The sequence below is a fragment of the Mesoplodon bidens genome (genome assembly GCF_964165515.1).
Source record: "Mesoplodon bidens genome assembly, chromosome: 5".
Classification (NCBI taxonomy): Eukaryota; Metazoa; Chordata; class Mammalia; order Artiodactyla; family Ziphiidae; genus Mesoplodon; species Mesoplodon bidens.
In genome coordinates this window covers 76,387,960-76,408,829 of record NC_138161.1, presented here as the reverse complement: position 1 = coordinate 76,408,829, position 20,870 = coordinate 76,387,960, and the positions used below count along the sequence as shown (strand labels likewise).

Genomic DNA, 20,870 nt, shown 5'->3' with positions numbered 1-20,870 from the left:
AAGATAAAAAACAGAAGGTAAAAGAGGATCAATCCAGGAAGTCCAATATCTAACTGATATGCATTCCAGAAAGAAACAAAGCATAGAAAAGAGATAAAGAAAAATATCCAAAGAATAATTTTAAAAATTTCCAGAATTGAAAGATATGAATTGCCCTAAATCCCTGGGACAATGAATTTAAAGACTTACACCAGACATACCCCATAAAACTTTAGAAATGAGGAATACAAAGAAGATCCTAAACTTCTAAAGATAAAAAAATGGGGAATCACAATAAAAGGCACAGGGCTTCTCAGCAGCAACACAGCAAACCATGGTGACTTGCCTTCAAAATTCTAAGTGAAAATTATTTTCAAACTACAATCTATATTCAGCCCAATCATAGATCTAATATGAGATCAAAATAAGGACATTTTCTGATATGCAAAGGCTCAAAACTACACCTCACACTCACCCTTTCTTAGGAAGGTACTGAAGGATGTGCTCTACCAAAAGGAGAGAGTGAACAAAGATGACCCAGATTCAGAAAACAAATGGTCTAACACTTGAGATAGGTTAAAAAGTTCCAGGATTACAGCAGGCCCAGGTATAAGGGATACATCAATGAACAAGAGAGAAAAATCCTTGCCCTCAAGGAGCTTACATTCCAGTTTAACAGCAGTTCTCACAGTGGCTCTCTAGACCCCGGGGGTCCTAAGACCTCAGAGGATCCAACAAGTCGAAACTATTTTTATTATAATACTAAAACATGATTTACCTTTTTCACTGTGTTGACTTTTGCGCTGATAACATAGAAGCAATGGTAGGCAAAATTGCTGGTGCTTTAATGGGAATCAAGGCAATGGGGCCAAATGGTACTAGCAGTCATTGAATTCTTCACTGCAACACACAGTTTATAAAAAAAATAAATAAAAAGGCAGTTTCACTTAGGAATGTCCTTGATAAAGCAGTAAAAGTCATTAATTTTATTAAATTTCAACGCTTGAGAACACATCTTAATATTCTGTGTGATGCGTTAGGAAATACACATAACTGCTGCTGCATAGTGAAGAACGATGGTTATCTTGAGCAAAGTATTTGTGCAGCTGAATTACAAGTTGAACTAGCTGCTTTTATCCTGAATCACTATTTATTTTAAAGAACTGACTATGATTATTCAGACTTGGGTATTTGACAGACGTCTTCTCAAAAATGAATTAAGGGAGTCTTTCACTTCAAGGAAAGTGTCAATTTGTTGCCAATGATAAAATCTGAGCTCTCAAGCAAAAATCAAAATGTTGGATAACTTGTATTTGTCACCATGAGATTGACAGCTTCTCAGCACTTAAAGATTCCTCTGATGAGATCAATGGTGATATTAACATATGGAAATTTTTTAAATATTATATAATGAAGGGTGTCAATATCTGGAAGATATGCATAACTCAGTGAACCAGTATTTTCCAACAGACCAATGCATGATGTCACAGAATCATATATGAGTAAAAAATCCATTCACAGTGCCAGACAGACCAATAGATTTTTTTTTTTTTTTTTTTTTTTTTGCGGTACGCGGGCCTCTCACTGCTGTGGCCTCTCCCATTGTGGAGCACAGGCTCCGGACGCGCAGGCTCAGCGGCCATGGCTCACAGGCCCAGCCACTCCTCGGCATGTGGGATCTTCCCAGACCGGGGCACGAACCCATGTCCCCTGCATCGGCAGGCGGACTCTCAACCACTGCGCCACCAGGGAAGCCCAGACCAATAGATTTTAATGTAAGCATGAAAAGGTCATTGATATAGTTTCAAATAACACATTGTAACCAACCTTTAAGAAACTACTTGTCAAGTTCTGGAGTAGTATTAAAGAAGTAATTATCTGAAAAGGCTATTAAAATACTACTTTTTCCAACAACATATCTGTGTGAATCCAGATTTTCTTCATATCTGTGTGAATCCAGATTTTCTTCATATACTTCATTCAAAAAACTCATCACAATAGACTGAATACAGAAGCAGATATAAGAATCCAACTGTCTTCTATTAAGCCAGATAGTAGAGATTTGCAAAAATGAAAAATAATGCCACTTTTCTCACTAAGTTTGTTTTGTTTGGGAAAATATAGCTATTTTTCATATCAAATGTTATGTTACCAAGTAATGGATTTATTATTGTTATTTTTAAGTGGATTAATAAATATTTCAAATTTTTCTGGCTTAATTACTAGTAAGGCAATATTTCTAGATATAGCCCAGGTAGATAAAAGTTTGTAGGGTCCTCAGGACTTCCCTGGTGGTCCAGTGGATAAGACTCCACACTCCCAATGCAGGGGGCCCAGGTTGGATCCCCGGTCAGGGAACTAGATCTCGCTCGTATGCATGCTGCAACTAAAGATCCCGCATGCCACAACTAAGACCTGGTGCAGCCAAAGTAAATAAGCAAATAAATAAATACATATTTTTTAAAAGTTCATAGGGTTCTCAGTAACTTTTAAGAATCTAAAGTGATCCTAAAACTAAAAACTGTGAGACCCACTACTCTAAGTTACCCACAGTCATTTCCATTCTCCATTTTTGTCCAGCTGATTAAGTCCTTACAGAAGGCATAAAGAAGTAGGAAAAAAGAAAAGGACATACATCTAATTATGTACCTTGTTGGTGACCAAAAAAGAGATTGAGAGATGGGTGTAAATTTTTTCTATGTTTTAATATCAAATAACATAATTCATCCATATTAGAAGAATGGTTACATTAACTCATAAAAGTTAATGGAAGATATAAAATCCTTCCTTAGAGCAACCGGGTAAAAAAAGTTAAAAAATCAGTCATAAATCTATAAATATTTTTTCAAGTAACACATTTACATTTCAAAAAGTCATGCTGAAGTATAATTAATCTCAATAAGAGAAAGCAAAAAGCCACTGCATTTCTTTATTATAGTTAACTTCAAATATTTATTCAGAAAAGAAAGTGAACACTAAGAACAAATCAGAGGTAGATCCAAAAACTGTCTTCTCTATCCATGACAGTACTGAATTCCCTAGATTCATACTTACCTCTGGATTTCCATAATGTCACTAGCATATAATTGAATATATTTGCTCATTCAAGTCATGGTGGTCAATTTATATCACACACTCCTAGTAAGGAAGAACTGTTTATATTTAACTCCATTGGTAAGGTATAACACATGGAAAGACCCATTAATAGCTCTTTCCGATAAGAGAAATGATGAATTGAGCACAGATTTTTAGGAATCCCAGAACTTAACGATTTTTCAATCTATCTGTAAGCAGAAAAGGCAACACAAGGACACAACTCCTAAGGCTCTCAGCTTTCTGTTCTCACTCTAGCCTCTATTACTTCCTGGTTGTAGTCTCACGGTTTCAAACCATATCCAACTACTCCCACTATAGAACTGAAGTCATGACATAATGACTATAGTAGGACATCATTTACAAAAACATCTTACTGTAAAGTTTAGGTGACCGATTGAAGATGTAGAGCCAAAATGTGTTCACTCAAAAGAGAGCTTAAAAGCACACACAAGTAGTTCCTTTGTCTCGTAATCAATAAAGGTAGAATAAGCAGTTATCTTTTTCAGAAAGCAGGCAGTTAAGAGAGAACAAGGGCTTCCCTGGTGGCGCAGTGGTTGCGAGTCCGCCTGCCGATGCAGGGGACACGGGTTCGTGCCCCGGTCCGGGAAGATCCCACATGCCATGGAGCAGCTGGGCCCGTGAGCCATGGCCGCTGAGCCTGAGCGTCCGGAGCCTGTGCTCCGCAATGGGAGAGGCCACAACAGTGAGAGGCCCGCGTACCACAAAAACAAACAAACAAACAAACAAACAAAAAAAAGAGAGAACAAAGATCCCTAAAGGACATGACAGTTTATAATTATTTCACCACTACTCATTCACAGTATATCAAACTATAATCTTTTTGATCTTGGACACATGACCAAAGGGGAGGGGGGAAGAACGGTCATTTCAATGGGAAATCCACCTCAAAGAGGTAGAGAAAAGTAAAAACGGGGTTAACACCATTTAGCATAGGAAGAAATCCACAAACAAGCACAGAACCACCCAAGGCAAAAAAAGAACTAAGGTAAAATTCTAGCTTAATGAGCAAAATAAAGCAAAACTCAAGAGATACAGAATTATCAAAACACTCCTCCCAGCACAACTAAAAATACGCAGACTAGCATCTTTTTTAAAAAAACATTATCAGTCATAGGAATTTCCTCTCACTGGTGTGAAAATGAAGGCAGAAAATATACCTATACATCTAATACAACAATCTTATTACACAAGTATTCCAACTCATAACACAACTCTGCTGAGACTAGTAAAGTTGGTAAGGCCAATTAACAGGTGCCAGCTGCCTTTATCTTTTTCAGTTTCAAACATTTTTAGCCCTCTTATTGAAGAACATACAGTAATAAAGTGCTACCACTTAGCAGGAAATCTCCTGTGTCTGCAAATAAAGTGAATATTTATAGACTCGGGCTAAAGGGGCTCTCAAAGGATACCCAGTTTCCTCACAGGGCTGCACCTGTCATATCTGCTCCAATCCTTAAACCTGAAAACTCTGCGTACCTCCTTCACTTAGAGCTTTTATGATTACAGAGCTTTTATGGTGGTTATAGAGCTTTTATGGTTAAGTCCAAAGATGACAACTTGAATACTTTTTTGTGACAACACGAGACATTTTAATTTATTTAACTACCTAGTACCTAGTTAGTTGAAATACAAATAAGTTACTGCTAATTCTTAAAATGCAAAAAAGAAAAAAAAATTGGCCTCCACTGTGCATTTAAAGATATACAGCCTCTAAAAGAGAAATTAAGGATGACCTAAAATCAAGAGCAGGCAACATGTATAACAGTGTATTATAACCTCTCACCAAAGGAAACAGTTTAAGGGTAGCCATATGCTCTTGGGCTATGACCACAAGGCCACAAGTCCTGAAGTCAAGAAAACAGATGAGCGTTTAAGGCGAGTATATTTATTTGTTAAGGAAGGAAAGTGTATTTCACCCAGCACTCTCTCTCCTCTCAGCGAGCGAGTGGGGGGGGGGAGGGTGATGTGGCGGTGGGGGAGGGGCGGGGGAGGGAGGGCGGAGTTGGAAGGGGAGGCGGATTTAAAGTAGAGACAACGGAGTGCGTGGGACGGAGTACGCCAGGTTGCAGCCTCCCTCACGCTCCACGATACCTATAGCTACTGACGAAGCACCGGTCACCCCTTACGAAACGAACCCAGAAACCCAAAAGCAGCTATCAAGGATCAGGGACTGGCTGTGTGGGTAGGGGTGCGAGAGGTGTTGAGGAGCGGAGGCGGAGAACAGGTGGCTAACTCTCCCTCACCACCTCGAGACTCAGGGCCTAGCCTGAGGCCTGCGACCGCGTACCACCCGATAGCTGCCACCCCCCTAAGGCCCCAGCTTGGTCCTCAAAGGTCAGACTCCGCCAGGTGCGAGGCGCCTGCGCACTGCGCCGCTCGGCACGTCGCCGGGCCAGCACCACCACCCCCACCACCCCCACCACCCACCGCAGCTGCCGCTGCTGCTGCCTCCCGTACACACTGCGCCAGGCCCGCGCCGCCTCAAGCCGGAGCAGGGCCTCGGAACCCCTCGGCTGCAGGAGCCGCCTCTCAGGCCCCGGACGCGGGCATTACCTGGATTCCGGCCTTCGGGCTTACACCTCCCGTAGACTTACAAGCGCCGCAGATCTGGAAACGTTTCTTCAAATCTGGGCGCCGCCGGCGTCCACAGAACTTACTTCAGTTTAAGCTCACCGCCTTCCTGGTTTCACCGCCAGGCAGCGTCAGCCGAGCTTTCGAGTGCATCGATGGAGGCTGCCAGGCGTTAGGAGTGCCGAGGGAGTAGATTGTCACGCCGCCAATTTTTTGTTTGGTGTTGGTTTTGCTTGCTTGATTATTTGAGTTTCTTGCTACCAAAAACCAATAAAGGTGGGGACTGAAAAGTATTATTGCCTTAGTAATCGTCGTTATCGTCACAGATAATCAGTAAACCAATATGCATTATAGGAAGTTATATAGACACCCACACGTAGCAAAATCGATTATCTCACGCTGGGAGAGGAGGAAACTGGCCCAACAATAATAAATCATGGGAGTGTGTCTTTATAGCGTCAGAGTCGTGTGTGATTAAATTGTAATGATTTATTTGCAAAAATGCATTAAAAGTCGGCGTTTCTTCTGCCCTGAAGGTGAAGGCACAGGTTGGGCGCAAATTTTTTTCTCACATTAAAGTAACTGGTTGGTTGCGGAATGGGAGAAAACTGCCCGAGGCAGGGAAAGGAGGTTTCTTCTGGAAAATAAATTAAATGTATAGGGGGTTTTGTTGTTGTTATTTAAACCAATACAAATGAAAGCAATTCAGCATTTTCTGTAACTCATAGGACTTTATCTGTCCTTGCATGAACATCATTTTTTCCTTATTTACTATAAGTAAGCATCGATAAGGAGGTAAATTGTTGGCCTTGGTTTGGGTCGACTGTGAGAACCAACTCGTTCACAACTCCTGTATACCCAAGCTACAGTTTTCCACAGACATTTGAGATGGAGAAAATCACCTCCACAATTTTATTTCTCATAAGTGACTGTACCTTAACTAACCTGTTTTGAGGAACCATTTTAAAGCTTAACTACAGCCCTACATGTTTATTTTAAATAATTCAAGAGCCGGTGGAGGGGCGGTGGAAATGAACCTTTGGGGTCCTGAATTTTATTGGAAACTGTATATCTGTCTGCAGGCTGTCAACTGAACTTTACTCTCAATTGTTTGTTTGTTTGGTTGGTTTTACTAGAAATGCATTTTGAAGTGTCTTGTCTTCGGAAAATATTTGCTATTTAAAGAAACATCATTTGAACTTGGTGAGCATTTATTAGTATATGATTTCAAAACCAGGGTTTGGTGGGGTTTTTTTAAACTAAACTTCCCTTAGGCCAGTAGGAATCCGTGGTTAGACACTAAAGATCTCTCATAGCTCCATCTCATAGGAACGCCACTATTTGTGAATATACTAAGAGCAACACGCCAGAAAAAATCTATGAGAAAATCTATTTCGTGTGAATTATACAACTATTGTATCCAAGTCTTCCCTAATTAACTTTAAAGTGTTCATCTTTCCCTCAAGCTCGAAAGGGCAAAAAAAGTAGCTGGTGAGCCTCCTGATCCCTTACCAGACTTTTAATAGTGGCTGTTTTTGGAGCTGTTTGTGAATACACATTTGACACCTCAGTTTGAGAGCTATTTGAGCACCACATCTATTTAGCTGACCCTATTATTTGTCATTCTGCTAAATAACCTTAAAAACGGATTTTCATAAAGGATTAAAGTTTTATGGTTATTCCCCTCTAATAATATCAGGAGTAAAGTGGTCACAAATAGTAACCCAAGACTAACTGTAAAATCATGTTTCTAAATTCATATAACATTGGAAAGTGAGTACTTGAGTCTCTTTTGTAGTGTAATAAAAAGCAAACACTCGTGTAATTTACTGATACCTAAAAACTATTGATACTGGAAACTTAAAGATCTTAACTGTTTTTCCTAAAAGTAGCAATAAATGAAATGTTTTAAGAAGAAAAAGAAACTTTAGAATTCAAGAGAAAAAAGGCAAAGTAACAATTCTAAAGAGTGTGATTTCCATCTTCATTAAGTTCACTAACTGAATATTTTAATCTGAGTAGTGTGGTATGACATAAAGTTACGTATAGCTTCTATTTACATACATTCTAGAAACATTAATGTATTAAGTTGTAATTGTGTTCTCTTTTTACACGTTTCAGTTGCTTTGATGGAACTTCTCAAATGATCCGTTAACTCTGTGTTAATGCCTTAACCAATGGGTGGAAGATATAGGAATCAAAGTTCTATAATTGCTTTTATTTTTACAGAGTATAAGATCCAAGAAAATGAACAAGTTACATTTAACATCAGAAAGACTGCATTAATATTCAGACTACTCAAAAATGTCCCCAAAGCCACACTTGAAGAGGTATATTTGTTTACACACTCAGGTAAATATAACTTTCCATATGTAAATATTCTTTTTTCATATGTAAATATTCTTATGTGAGGGGTATATATATATGGCCACAATTCTCACAGCAAGCTTTGTCCTGCACAATACGGACAAATGACGCAGGAATATAGATGTGTCCTTCCATATAACAGTTTCGATGTAAATAGTCCAGGAATATATTTTAAATCGTAGCTTTGGGAGGGGCTTTTCCCCCGGCGAGCTTTTTTTTTTTTTTTTTTAATAATCCACGGTACATAAATTAGATGGGCCCCAAACTTAACATCGATTTTTTTTCAAACTCAAAGAGGGATAATCATTTTCTTTTCAAAATTAGGAAATCAATTAGAATATTTCCCGGGATGCTAAAGAAGAGTTTCTGTAGTTCATTGTGGGAGGGGTCCGAGTGCAAAGAGTAAGGGAGAAGGGTGAGGGTCCTGAGACCTCAAAGAGGGAACGAAGTCAAACTGTCCTTGACCAAGCGCTAAGGAAATACTTTAAAATGGAATCTGTCAGGGAACAGCTGCTCGGGAAATGTGTTAAACAAACCAGCCACTTCGAGCAGGGTTTGTCCGTAGAGGAGTCGGCTCGGTCTCCAGGACGCGAATAATGGTGAATCACAAACTCTCCGGGGCAGGGAGTTTGGTGAAGACCCAGGCTCAGCTCTGGCCGCTGGCCCGGAAGCCCCTGAAAGGAGCTGCGTGCGCCTGAGAAACTGTAAAGGACCCTGACTCGGCAGGGTTGTGAAGCCAGGATGCTACAAGGTTTCGGGTCGGGGTAGCAGGGATGTAGGATCGGGATACCGGGTCAGGATGCAGAACTGGGGTCCCGGGCGCCTGATGCAGGGCAGGGTTGCCGGGCAGCAATGCGGGGCCGAGCAGTTGCGCTGCACCCTGACGCCCGGCGAGGACATAGGGTCGGATGCCAAGTCGGGATACCCTATTGACTCCAGGAGTCGCGCACTTGTCAGTTTCCTCTTGACCACGCCCCGGCGGAATAAGTCCAGCTCCCTAGTGTTTAAGTAAGCCGTGACACCAACGCAAAATCCACGCGTAATTAAATTAATTATGGATTCTTGTCATCCTGAATTAATGGCCAAGAGCGCAGGCGGCCGAGGTAGCTGAAAACCCGGACTGTCTGCCTCTTCTTCCCACTCCCTCTGGTCCCCCTTCACTGTCCTCACTCACACTCCAGCCCCAGCCAGCCTGTACTCCAGCCTTAATCAATCTCAATCTCTCTCTCTCTCCCTCACTCCCTCTCTCTCTCTCTCTCTCTCTCTCCCCCTCCCCCCTCACTCCCTCTCTCCCTATCACCCCCACCTCCCAACCCCCACTCCCCCACCCCCAGGTAGTGGCGCGGGTGCTTCCCGGGAAGGGTCTCCCTCCGAGTTGCGAAGGGGAGGTAATTTACTCAGAACAAGGGGCCGCCTTTGCGAAGTATAAATAGTGAGACTTCAAGCGCTGCGTTGCTATCAGATCTGAACTCTCCGCAGGAAGAATTGTCAAAGATCTTAACATTGAACAAGCGCGCTCCGGCAGGGAAGCATCAGTTCCCATTTCCCTCCCGCGGCCCCCGCCCCTTCCCTCTTCCTCTTCTTCCTCCTCCTCCTTCACCTCCTCCTCCTCCTCTTCTTACTTCTTTTTCTCCTTCTACTTCTCCTCCTCTTTCTTCTTTCTTCTCTTCTTTTTCTTCTTCTTCCTCCTCCTCCCACTCCTCCCCCACCCCTGTCCCATTGATGTGTTATTATTGGGGGGGCTGGAGCAGTAAAAAAAGAAGAAGGAAAAAAAGAGCTGGGCTCGGCTGGGAGACGTTGAGCGCGGGGCTGACGGGCATTGGCGACGATGGAAGAACTTACGGCGTTCGTCTCCAAGTCTTTTGACCAGAAAGTGAAGGAGAAGAAGGAGGCTATCACGTACCGGGAGGTGCTGGAGAGCGGGCCGCTGCGCGGGGCCAAGGAGTCGACCGGCTGCGCGGAGCCGGGCCGTGACGACCGCAGCAGTCCCGCAGTCCGGGCGGCCGGCGGAGGCGGCGGCGGCGGAGGAGGCGGAGGCGGAGGCGGAGGAGGTGGAGGAGGTGCAGGAGGAGGAGGAGCGGGCGGAGGAGCTGGAGGAGCGCGCTCTCCCGTCCGGGAGCTGGACATGGGCGCCGCCGAGAGAAGCAGGGAGCCGGGCAGCCCGCGGCTCACCGAGGGTAACGGCCTGACCCCCGGCCGCGGTTCCCCTTCCCGCCTTCCTGACTCCTTTCGGGCGGGAGAGGACACCAAGGCCCAGCGGGGAGGGGGGCGGGACGCGGAGAGGGCTCTTGGACCCCAGCTTTGGAAGCTGGAGTGAGGATGGAGGGGTGGGAGTCCGGTGGTGTGCACGGTCGTGGGTGGGGTCCGAATGTGTGTGCGGGGAGGGGGGGCGTGTGGGGTTTGCGCGCGCCCTTCTCAGATGCTCCCGCTACTCCCATTCCACCGAAACGCATTTTCACCAACGGGAGGATGGGCCCGCAGCCCAGACGGCCCGCAGGCGGATGGGGAAGTTCGCTGGGCCGGGCTGCGAAAGGGGGTACTGGCAGTAGCTGGGCCAGGCGGCGGGATTACAGTTAGCATCTAGCGCCGAGTTTGCGGGAGCCCCTTTCCTAGGCCCGAGAAAAAAAAGAAAAAGAGAGAAAGGGGACAGAGATACAGACACAGAGATTGACTGGGATTTCACCCTGGAGTCGCCCCGGGTTTCGTGCTGCCGCTGACTCCGCGAAGACCCTGGCTCCCTGGAATTTAGGGCCCCAAACTTCCCATTTTCTTTGAGCTGTGAAGGTAGAATGAGACCAAGGCAGGCTAAGGTTCAGGCTGTGCGCTGTTTCTTTCGGGAGACGCGTTAGGCTCCTTTTTTGTTTGTTTGTTTGTTTTTCGAAATTTTACTGCGTCGCATCATCCAGTACTCTGACTTTGTGGTGGGATAATCCTTTGGTGCCAGGAAAGTGTTAGGAAAAGGCTTTTTCTAAATGGTGGAGCGTCCTGTACCAATTCAAAAGAGTTCAACAATAAAATTAATTTGGCACTTGGTGCCTGCAGTAACTGGTGTGCTGCCATATTTTTCCAATTAAGGAAATATGTGGCATGCTTAGAATCACATATTTAAGCAAGCAATTAAGTCGTTTATAACAGTCTGTTCTTGTTTAGGCCAATAAGTGGAAATTTGGGGCCGAAATAGAGATTATATTAAGTCTGTTAATCAACTGTAAATGTGGACATCTTTCTCTTTGAAGCCCCAAAAGTTTGAGAGGCTTCCACTGTGGATGGCACGAAATAAACAAAGCCAAAGGCAGAATCTGAAAGATGTGTTTTCATATTTAAATTTCATTGTAATATCTGTGGAAATATTTTCCTATTAACTTGGCTTCAGTTTGTGCTATAATGTATCCACTTCTTCCCTAAGGAAGGACAAACGTCCACAACATGAACTTTGAGAAGTAGATATGCGGGAAACACTTAAGATCACGGTAACTAGAATGCCACGCTGGGCTGAGTTCTAGAGGTTCTTCTCCCAGACGGGGTACCAAGTACTCCTAAATTTGGAAAGTGGTAGCATAACTGTCAGGCGGTCCAGTGCACCCTCCCGGCCTGAGTCCCCAGCTCCAGGCCCTGGGTACACCAGCAGGCACCCCCCACGAAGTTAGGGTCTGAACCGTGGGCAAACAAAGTCCTGGGATTGTTGATTTCCAAGCTCAGGGCAAATATTAATTTGTCTGCAGGCCGACTCTTCTGGAAATGATTTTTAACACCCATGCTGATTGGGATTCTGGGCCGGGAAGAACTGCAAACAGCCTCAATTATCCAAACTCAGCTTTTGCACCTTAAAAACCCAAGTCTCCGACTCAGGCGCAGAGGATGAAGGTTCCAGAAAGCAGCTTATGTTGATACCGGCTCCCCTGATCACGGTCCCTTGGCCTAAATATATATATATCTATCCACATCCCTCTGGTGTCCCTGTATGTTCACACTCGTGGAGCTCCTGTTTTTAAAGGGAGGAGAAGGAAGGACAGGAAAGTGGCAACGGATGTGTGCAAACCTAGAGCAGAAAAATGCATATTTTATTAAACATCCGAGCTGCTGGATGCATGAAAAGGCTTTGAGCAACCAATAGAAACCGAGGATCCCGAATGTTCCGCTTGAACCTGTTGATCTCTATGGGTTTAAGCGTTCAGGGTCGCGTCTGCCTTTCCAATGGGGAGGGAGAAAGGAGCGAAAGAGACAGCGGTCTGTTCCGCTGGCTCCCCGAAGCTGGTTTTCCGCCTCTCGGCCTTCCGGCCGGGTGTGGGCAGCAAGCCCTCCAGGCCGCCAACATGGCGTGGGCGCCTCTGCTCAGGCGACTGGGATTCGGCAGGGGGGACAGGGACTGCCTGACTGTCCGTGGGCCGTCCGCGGGATTTCGTCCAAGCCCTGGGTCCGCACAGAGCGCCCGGGAAAGTGGCTCCCAGTGCCATGCGGCCCCGGGGTCTTGTCCTCCGGCTGTGACCCTTCAGCCCAATTGTTCCCAAATTAGACAAGCAAGTTTGAGAGAGACAAGAGAGCCGGCGGCGGCCACTGCTGGCCTGACAACGGCCCAGCACTCTGGGAATGGCTGGTGTAAGAGGCCAGTCCGTGGCCTCTCCGCGCTCTCCTGCCAGCATCTCGTTCTGTGACCCGCCCGGTGCGGCGCTTTTGATTTCTGTGCGCGAGTGGGAGAGAGTGAATGCAAGGGAGGGTGAGTGGAATTGATTTGGTGTTCTCGGGGGAGGACAGGGGACTGTGGGCTGAATAGTGAGGAGGTGAGCTGAGGCCACAGTTGCAAAAGGGATGCGTGGGTGAATGCCCACCTTGCCCGCGGGCGGCCGCCCAGAGTTGATCTTTTCGCGTCTCCAGGATCCTCTTCCTCGCAGCCGGGTGAGGAACTGGACAGGAACTCCGGGAGGGGGCAGGATCCTCCATCCTTCTGGAGACAGATCTGGTAACGGCATTTGCTGTGTTGTTTTTGTCTCTGTGTGTGTGTGTGTGTGTGTGTGTGTGTGTGTGTGTGTTGCTGTGTGCGCGCGTGGACGTACGTGTGCGGTCCTGTTCGTGGTGCCCCCTCCAGTGTCCCCGGAGCCGAAGGATCGCAAAGAGGATGCGAAAGGGATGGAGGACGAAGGCCAGACCAAAATCAAGCAGAGGCGAAGTCGGACCAATTTCACCCTGGAACAACTCAACGAGCTGGAGAGGCTTTTTGACGAGACTCACTACCCGGACGCCTTTATGCGTGAAGAACTGAGCCAACGGCTGGGGCTGTCCGAGGCCCGAGTGCAGGTACCCGCCTGTGAGGAGGTCGCGGGGAGCAGAGGAGGGGCATGCCTGGGGTTGGAGAGTCGCCTGGGGTACACACGACGAGGGTGCGGGTCCAAATGTCTGGAGTGAGGTGAGAAGGGAAGCGATGTCTCTGCTAGAGGTCTTATTTTCCAAAGTAGATCTTGGTCTTAAAGCCTTTCCGTGCTCCCCCCGCCCGCCCCGCCCCATCCCAACATATGTTCCCAGCAGAAGAAAGCTGTGCTGGGCTTGCTCCCAGAGTTTCTATAAACCACACCCCCGACCCTCGCCTCTCAATGCCTTTAATGTGGTTTAATGCTAATGGGCCTACTTTTATAAGCCTTAAAAAAATCCCACAGAAAACGTTTTATCTTCTGGATGCCTTAAAAGTTACAACGAATATTTTGTTCGGCGGAGTTGGGTTTCCTTGAGGGTCTGCTCTGGGATCTAGGTTTGCCAAGCGGATATGCCAATTAGGTTTATAGATGTACAGACTATAAAGAAAATTAGCAACTGTTAAGTGCACAAATTTACAGTCTGCCGTTAGCGGTCGATCTCAAACTGTGTGTGAAATAGCAGAGAAATAAATGCATTTGGTCACTCTTTGTTCTCTCACTTAACCAGGGAAGTGAACCTGAACCTACAGAAACTTGATTTTAAAACAATCCACATATCTTAATATTGACATTTCCAAAATCTGACCCCAGCAAGTGCCACACTCAATGGAGTTAGCACTGGGGCAGATTTTCTTTACCGGTTGTGGCGGTGAATGTAATGGGAAAAGTAGGCTTCAGGAGTGCTTAAGGGGAAAAAATTATATACATACATGCATACATATCCTTTTAGTTTTATGGAAAACGAATTTAAGTGTTTCAGGTTGTATTTCCACTCAAATAATAAAATAGGAGAAAATGATAGTCATTATTTGTTTGAACACATGGAGCAGTTTTAGGCCTGAACATCTGCAGCTGTTACAAAGTATCACTGTAACAGATACTCCCTAGGTCTCTGGGCTAGAGACCACCATCTGCAGCGAACTATGCAATTCTTATGGGGCTTCCCCGCATCTTGTAATAGGATCAGGACAAAAACAGAGCAGTCACTTTAAAGGGGAAAAGTAATAATAGGCTGCCTTGGTCATCACAGCATCAACAGCAGAGCCTTCCTTTTTAAGCCTCTCCTACTTTGCTCTGTGCACTGAGATCTCTAGAGGCTTAGCAACCCCTTAAAGACATGATGATAATTATTACAGTTGTGAGCATTAGTGTATCAGCTCCAACTCTTCTAGAGGAAAAAAGAGGCAAGAAGCCTCAGGCCATGTGAGGTACACAAAGGATGCCACCCTGGCATGAAATCCACCCTTCTACTACACTAAATGGCAGGGGAATTTTTGAAGATTTCCATTGACTGTGACACTTGCTTTCAAAAACCAGAAGAAAGCTCTGAAGCAATATTTTACTTCCATGTTTTTAACATTAATTTATGAATCAGTCAATATGCTGTGTTACTGGAATATAATGCTATATTATTGGAGTATAAAAGCAAGCTTTATTTGAATTTCTTAAAATCTGCCATACTGCCTCTAAAAGTTGGCAAGTTTATCTAACAAGGTAATATCTGGGAGAAGATAGTATCCAGCAGTTACTTGATTCATACCCCACTCCCATTTCACAGAATGTTCTTCTTTTTTCTCATAATAAGTGAACTTCATTGCTGGTATTTATTTTTTCATACTTTATTTACATTTTGATCTATCTTCTGGACACTTCTCTACTACCCTAACTGCACTCGGTGGCTTTTTCTATAGAAGCAAATTAGATTATCATGATAATGGCACAATTATTCTGCTACCATGTTACACTCTGCTGCACAGAGGAACAGAGAAATTCTAAACTTCTTTGTAGTGAGGCTTTTATGACACTAATTACCTCTTCCCCCACTCTTATCCCCCCACCCCCAGGAAAAAAGAAACTAAAAAACAGAGTCACTATTTGCTCTGGTGTTTGGTTTTTCTTGAAGATGAAACTAATTAATATTACAGGCAATTAATGAGCATATTCTTCTCAGGTCTTACTGGGCAAACATCTAAACCCATTATCACTTTAGTATCAGGTATCAGGGCGAGTTTTAGGCCTTGGGGATTCTAACTGTGGAAACATGAAACCGGGACTACAGTAATTTATCAAGAAACAACTTATCTCGCAAAAGTATATGAAATCTTTCTATTTTGTCATTTATTTATGTTTTTAACTTTGGAAATTAAGATTCTTGTATATAATTCAAAGATTGCTTGCTATATCTCCCAATCCTTGCCTAAAACATTACTCTGAGTCATAACATCTAGGTTTTATTTTTTCCTCCAATTTGTAGGTTTGGTTTCAAAATCGAAGAGCTAAATGTAGAAAACAAGAAAATCAACTGCATAAAGGTATGCTTCTCAGACAAAGAACATTTGATACTCTAAGTAAAAAGAGTATTAGGGGATGTTGTTATTATGAAGACAGAAAAGAACCTTGTCAAAGATAACTATGGTCCTTATTTAAAAATCTGCTCCGAAGGCAGTTAATGAGAGTCCTAAAGTTTGGGAGTAAATTACATTGCTTTTAATTTTGGCAGCAGTTTAGGAAGATAACAGTACAATTCCAAAGGAAATAGTTCTATCTTGGTTCCATTTGGAACCTTGGAAAACAATGCTGGACATGTTAATCTCACTTTATGGTGTTTTGTTCCCCCATTTTTTGCAGGCGTCCTCATAGGGGCTGCCAGCCAATTTGAAGCTTGTAGAGTAGCACCCTACGTCAATGTAGGTGCTTTAAGGATGCCATTTCAGCAGGCAAGTACAGCCCAGTTTCAACCTGTTTTTAACTGTGAAAAGACCTGGATATTTGCTTGAATTGTTGAACATCCCCTGTCTCTGAGCCCCAATATAGGTGTCTATACAGGTAGAGGATCAATTTTCAGATGATATAGTGGACCTACTCCCCTTTAAAAACCTATACAGTGTCAGGGGTCTACATGCCTAGTCCTTTCTGTCCTCATGGGAAACCCACAGAGGCCTGAGGGTGGCAATTGGTCCTTTAAAAATGCACTAAAGATTGCACTTGGGTAGAAGAGGGAAAAGCCTTCTGATTAAGATTTTGTCAGATCCAGTACAGAGGTTAGTCCTAAGGTGTTTCTAAGGCAACTCTCTAAATATTTTTCTAGGTGTTTTCTATCTCTTATTCACATTAAATGTCTCTGACCGAAGATAAATATAAATAAATATATATATAAATACATAAATACATAGATACATACATACGTACATACATACATACATACATACATACATACATACACTCCCAGCTCAGACTTGATTTTTTAAAGCTGCAAAGCTTCATATCTAGTAGAGAGGGAAGCACTGGTCTTCCCAGGGACACCTTGCAGCTGCAATCTATTTCTTAGCCATACAGAAACCTTTAAGACTATATTTTAAAAGTACAGTCTGCAGCAATGACTTAATCCTGGGAAATCCCAGTGCTCTGAACTCCCCATTCTCCAAGCCTAAGGGTGCAATCCTTTCCCAACCAGTGCCTGACCTTCCCCATGGCCAGGCCCCCTTCTCCGTAGGACTGTGAAGTCATGAATTAACTCTCTGATGCCAGTGTCCTGGTCGGGGGAGACACCTGGCTGCACCTGTGTATTGAGGGTTAGTATTAGGCAGATCTTAGCTCTCCTAGCACCACTGGATTCTGGTATCCTGATGCTAGGCTTTTGAAGCAAGAGAGAATGACTGGAGAGAGAGGGGAATCTTAAAAGGAGACCCTTACTACTCAGAAGGTGATCTCCTAGTCTGCAGCATCATCATCAGCTGGGAGATTGTTAGAAATGCAGACTCTCTGGCCCTACACTAGACCTTCTGAATCAGAATCCACATTTTAACAAGATCCCAAGGTAATTTTAATAGCAGTAAATGTTAGAAGTACTAACAATTGTGCCAGTTGTGATGAAGATGCAACAACTTCCCTAGGTGACATTTTAAAAGTTTTGTAATTTGCTTAATGGTACTTCAGTGTTTTAGTAGCCCGGTAAAAGGTGTACGACAGCATCAAAAGAGGAGGGTAATGATCCTCACCCCGTCGTCTGTCCAATATACATTGTTATTTTCAGGAGGGTGATGTATTAGCACAATAGCAATGTCGCCTTCTGACGGACCCAGCTCCCGAGGGGGCGGCCACAATTCCTGCAGACGGGAGTCCCTGGGACTCAAGGGGATAGGCCACACTGAGCTAGTTGCAGAGACTCAGGGTCACTGGAATATCCCTGTGGCGCCCCAGATTCAGTAACAGACTGATAAGGTCAGCCAAATGCCCCTTTCCCGTCCCCTGCCCCAGCCTTACCCGAGCTAAGCTGGACGCCGTTAATGCTCTGTTTCTATTCTGTTGTCACCCTAGGATAGTCATTGCAACGTGACGCCCTTGTCCTTTCAGGTTCAGGCGCAGCTGCAGCTGGACAGCGCCGTGGCGCACGCGCACCACCACCTGCACCCGCACCTGGCCGCGCACGCGCCCTACATGATGTTTCCCGCGCCGCCCTTCGGACTGCCGCTCGCCACGCTGGCCGCGGACTCAGCTTCTGCCGCCTCTGTCGTGGCTGCCGCAGCTGCCGCCAAGACTACCAGCAAGAACTCCAGCATCGCGGATCTCAGACTGAAAGCCAAAAAGCACGCGGCCGCCCTGGGTCTGTGACGCCAATGCCAGCGCCAACGTCGCGCCTGCAGCGCGGCGCGCAGCCTGCACGCCCTCCGAGCCCCGCTGCTTCTCCGTTACCTGCTCCGGACCTCGGGAGCCGAGCCTCTTTCCACCCGCTGATCGCCCCTTGCCCCATTCCTCATCCCGAACTCGGAGGGCGTGACCTGGGATCCCAAGAAGGGCACCAGCTCCGTGGCTCCTGACCATTCACCTACCCAAGGGCCTAGAATTTGGCTTTGTAGGGCTGGGTTTGGGAGGTCTGGAGAGAGACTGGACAAGGGAGTGCTGGGACAGCGGAGTGTGGCTCACGGCAAAACTGCGACGGTGGACTCGCGTAGAAATAAAAATCCTGTTAATAAAAAATGAAGGGATAAAAAGTAGAAAAGACAAACCAGAGATAAATAGAGAAAAGGAACTTATTGCTATTCGTCAGAAGCAGAAATCGGAGAGAGAACCAAGGAACAAAAAAGAAAATTTTGAAGTATTTTGTACATTAAAAAATATGGAAAAAGAACCTTGACGAATCTCGAGAGAATTGGGGCGGCGGTGGGGCGGGGGGGAGTTACCAACTTAAAGTGTATGTTTTTTAAAATGGGCTAAGAAGGCAAAACAGAAGGAAGAGGTATACTTATTTAAAGAATTAAGATGAAAAAAAGGTACGCAGCTGGGAAGTTCACAGGTTTTGAAACTGACCTTTTTCTGCGAAGTTCACTTTAATACAAGCAATTTGATAAGAGAGGCGGGCCTCCTTTTACGTTGAATCAGGTGCTTTGAGTTAAAAACCACCACGTATGGAAGAGCAAGAAGAGGGAAGACAGTATAAAAACGAGGAGAGAAAAAAATATTAATACAAAAATGATACCACAGACGATGATTTCTCTGAGAAAATTATTATGGCAGAACTGTCCAGACTGCTGACAGTAAATTCCGGTTTGCATGTTACTTGTATTCCATTGATGGTGTCTCCCCCCTCCCCGCTTTACTCACATGCACTTAACTCCATTTTCATTTTCAGTATAAAAACAATACCCAAAGCATCTGGAAATTGATATATATATATTTCTATCTATATTTATTTTTGTCCCGTCTTTAATCCTGGGGGACAAAAGAAAAAAGCCTGAAGGGCAAAAAAGTTACACTCTGATTGTCCCAAGACAACAGAGGCAGGTAGAAAATGTGGGAAAAGGAAAAAGAAAAGATAAATGAAACGGTGAAGGTACAGCGCCTCACGTGGTGCCTGATACATAGTGGGCGCTCAGTGTTAAGTCCCCTCTCCTCCCCCTTTTCTTGTATTCCCTCTTGCAGATTTCCTAAAGTCCTATTTGAGGACAGTGCTTTATTTCCCCCTCTCTGTCCCATCACACTCACTTTAAACAACACCCAGATAGATACAGGCACTAAGTTTGTGTAAAATATGTTGATAAACACGAACAAAGTTTATTTTGGCTATAACGTGTGAACTGATAGTTGACTTTCAACATTTGCATTTTATCTCACAAGGGTGTATATTCAAGTAATATTTTTGTTTGTCTCAATTCATGTAGCTATTTAAACTGGGATACCCTGGACTAAGCAATCTGTATCCCAATTCTCTAAAAAAAAAGCCTCCTTAGTTTTTTTTTTTTTAATCCCTTATACAAGAACGAGGAAAAGCTCTTTTAGCTGAACTTTGGTATGCGGTTGAGCTTTGTAACTATTTGTTCTCCATGAAAACAAAATTATTTATATTTGCCATATTTTTTCTAGTGTATTAAGTTATTTTAAACAAAAGAAGATTCTGTTATTTCATGACGTGTTGTCGGTACAAAATGTTTCGGTCTCACCTCTGTTAAACCTTTTAAATAAGTGCCAAGTTATTAATTGAAGACACTTTGCGATCAATTGAATGAAAATAGTATTGTTTCATTTGATGGGGTTCGCGTCATCTTTGTTCCTGTTACTATTAAACTATCCGGGATAGTCTTTCTTTCTTCCTTTTTGATGAATGTGTGTGTGTCTCTCTCGACTATACCAACTTGGAAAAGCGCTTGCCTCTTCTCCTATGTGCGGCAATCAAGGGACCGGACCGTGAGAATGGTGGCTCTGTGGCTCTCAGAAGCCCAGAGAGAGAATGCCCCCCGCCCGCCCCATTTTATCCACCCAGCACAGTAACCGGATTGATTTTACACCACATCAGTAAAGGAACAGATAACATGTAGAATAACATAGAATAACGCCCTTCCCCAAGACGGACTCCCGTTCTTCATTCTGCTGCACTTTCGCCCTTGAAGTTCATTTGGGGAACATTTTGGGGAGGAAGGAAAGCGTGATCACGCGATGCGAAATCCACCTGGGTTAATTGTGGCAAGACAGACACTTGGTTCCAGGTCGCCGACCCTCCCCGGAGTCGGTGGCGGTTTGGGAGTAAGATAAGAGCCGCGAAGCGCGGCGGGGGTGCCGGGGAGAGCGGGTCCCCCGCCTCCCACTTCAGTTTAGCGCTTTGGCCCAAACAGATTTTTCGTTCGTTAAATTTAGGGAAAGGTAGAAGCTAGGATCGTGGTTAGGAAAAGCCGGGTCTTAGTCGTCCTCCGGATACCGAGGAGCCCCTCCCTCCCTCCCTCCTCCTCCCGTCCCCTCTCCCGGAAGAAATACTGCCTACTAAGCCCGAAGGCTCTGCCTGTTTGCGGGTGGGTACAGACCGTAAAAACCCGGGACAGGACCTGACCTTCCCTTCCCTTCCCTCTCGGACTCTTGGGATAGGGGACACCCTCCACCAAAATTGAGGGTGCCCCGAGTGTCCCCTGGGGCCCCCTAGGGAGCGGAGGATGCGTAGAGGAG

The 20,870-nt window shown here is 44.8% G+C and overlaps 2 protein-coding genes across 5 annotated transcripts in view; one reads left to right on the top strand and one right to left on the bottom strand.

Moving 5' to 3' along the window:
* RSRC1 (arginine and serine rich coiled-coil 1) overlaps positions 1 to 5,809 on the bottom strand; it is a 457,004-nt gene extending 451,195 nt beyond the window's left edge. For 2 of the 4 annotated variants that reach the window (XM_081234541.1, XM_081234539.1), the window contains exon 1: positions 5,650 to 5,808. The gene's annotated coding sequence lies outside the window, so the exon portion shown is untranslated. Of the gene's footprint in view, positions 1 to 757; positions 880 to 5,649 lie in introns of all 4 variants that reach the window. The other 2 variants (XM_081234540.1, XM_081234542.1) reach the window with 2 other exon arrangements.
* A 3,743-nt stretch (positions 5,810 to 9,552) lies between these two features.
* SHOX2 (SHOX homeobox 2) lies at positions 9,553 to 20,003 on the top strand. Its single transcript, XM_081235408.1, has 5 exons — positions 9,553 to 10,211; positions 13,118 to 13,326; positions 15,694 to 15,751; positions 16,068 to 16,156; positions 17,757 to 20,003. The coding sequence occupies exons 1-5, from the start codon at positions 9,863 to 9,865 to the stop codon at positions 18,048 to 18,050; spliced, it is 999 nt and encodes a 332-aa protein (XP_081091534.1). The 5' UTR covers positions 9,553 to 9,862; the 3' UTR covers positions 18,051 to 20,003.
* The last annotated feature ends 867 nt before the right edge of the window (positions 20,004 to 20,870 follow it).

Bases quoted from the DNA above. Each gene is read 5' to 3' on its own strand.
- SHOX2 (XM_081235408.1), top strand. From the start codon at position 9,863: ATGGAAGAACTTACGGCGTTCGTCTCCAAGTCTTTTGACCAGAAAGTG. The intron at 10,212-13,117 runs GTAACGGCCTGA...TGCCCCCTCCAG, and splicing joins CAGCCCGCGGCTCACCGAGG to TGTCCCCGGAGCCGAAGGAT. The intron at 13,327-15,693 runs GTACCCGCCTGT...TCCAATTTGTAG, and splicing joins TGTCCGAGGCCCGAGTGCAG to GTTTGGTTTCAAAATCGAAG.